Source organism: Acanthisitta chloris, unplaced genomic scaffold, assembly GCF_000695815.1.
Source record: "Acanthisitta chloris isolate BGI_N310 unplaced genomic scaffold, ASM69581v1 scaffold9547, whole genome shotgun sequence".
Classification (NCBI taxonomy): domain Eukaryota; kingdom Metazoa; phylum Chordata; class Aves; order Passeriformes; family Acanthisittidae; genus Acanthisitta; species Acanthisitta chloris.
The window spans coordinates 7,569-8,167 of record NW_008683167.1 but is presented as its reverse complement, the minus strand read 5'-3'; the positions used below and the strand labels follow the sequence as shown (position 1 = coordinate 8,167).

Genomic DNA, 599 nt, shown 5'->3' with positions numbered 1-599 from the left:
CGCAGTGGCTCCAGCAGACAACGAAGCCACATCACCTTAGGAAGCTCTTCCCAGTGGGAATTGCACCCGGAGCTCAGGTGGGAGCCCTGCCAGGCACAGCACTGGTAACACATGCAGCTCTCTGGGTTAGGGGCCAGCATGCTTGGGGCACCTCGGGCAGATCTGTAGAAGTAACCTGGAGGGCACAGAGCCACCAACTCTCCAACTACAGAGACCACAGCAACCCAAGCAAGCACTGGTGGTGGCTCAGCCTGCTGAAGCGAGAGGCAAACACCAGCCAGCTCATATTTACATGGAAGTCATGTCATTCAGGGCGTGGTCCAGTTCCTCACTAATTGCTTTGTACTTCAGTTTCTGGGCATAGAGCTCATCTAGAAGAGGTTCAGGAGGAGAACAAAAGGCAAACAGTGAGGGAAGGCAGAGGTTTTCCAAGACTCTGGGGTGGGAGAAGCAGGATGGGACTGATGAGGAAATGCAGTTGGATGTGGAGCCACCAGGACTCTGGGTTTGTCCTGTCCTGTTCCAGCAGCCTGAGGATGGTCTGACCAGCAAGTGCCTTCCAGGATTCCAACCCAGCTCTGAGGGGAGCAGAGCCAAGC

The 599-nt window shown here is 55.4% G+C and overlaps 1 protein-coding gene across 3 annotated transcripts in view; it reads right to left on the bottom strand.

The window, feature by feature from the left end:
* TPM3 (tropomyosin 3) overlaps positions 1 to 599 on the bottom strand; it is an 11,316-nt gene that overhangs the window by 5,887 nt on the left and 4,830 nt on the right. For 2 of the 3 annotated variants that reach the window (XM_009078812.1, XM_009078811.1), the window contains exon 7: positions 293 to 371. The exons of the other annotated variant lie outside the window; for it this stretch is intronic. In XM_009078812.1, the coding sequence (XP_009077060.1) occupies positions 293 to 371 (79 nt within the window). The remainder of the gene's footprint in view (positions 1 to 292; positions 372 to 599) is intronic. 3 annotated transcript variants of the gene reach the window in all.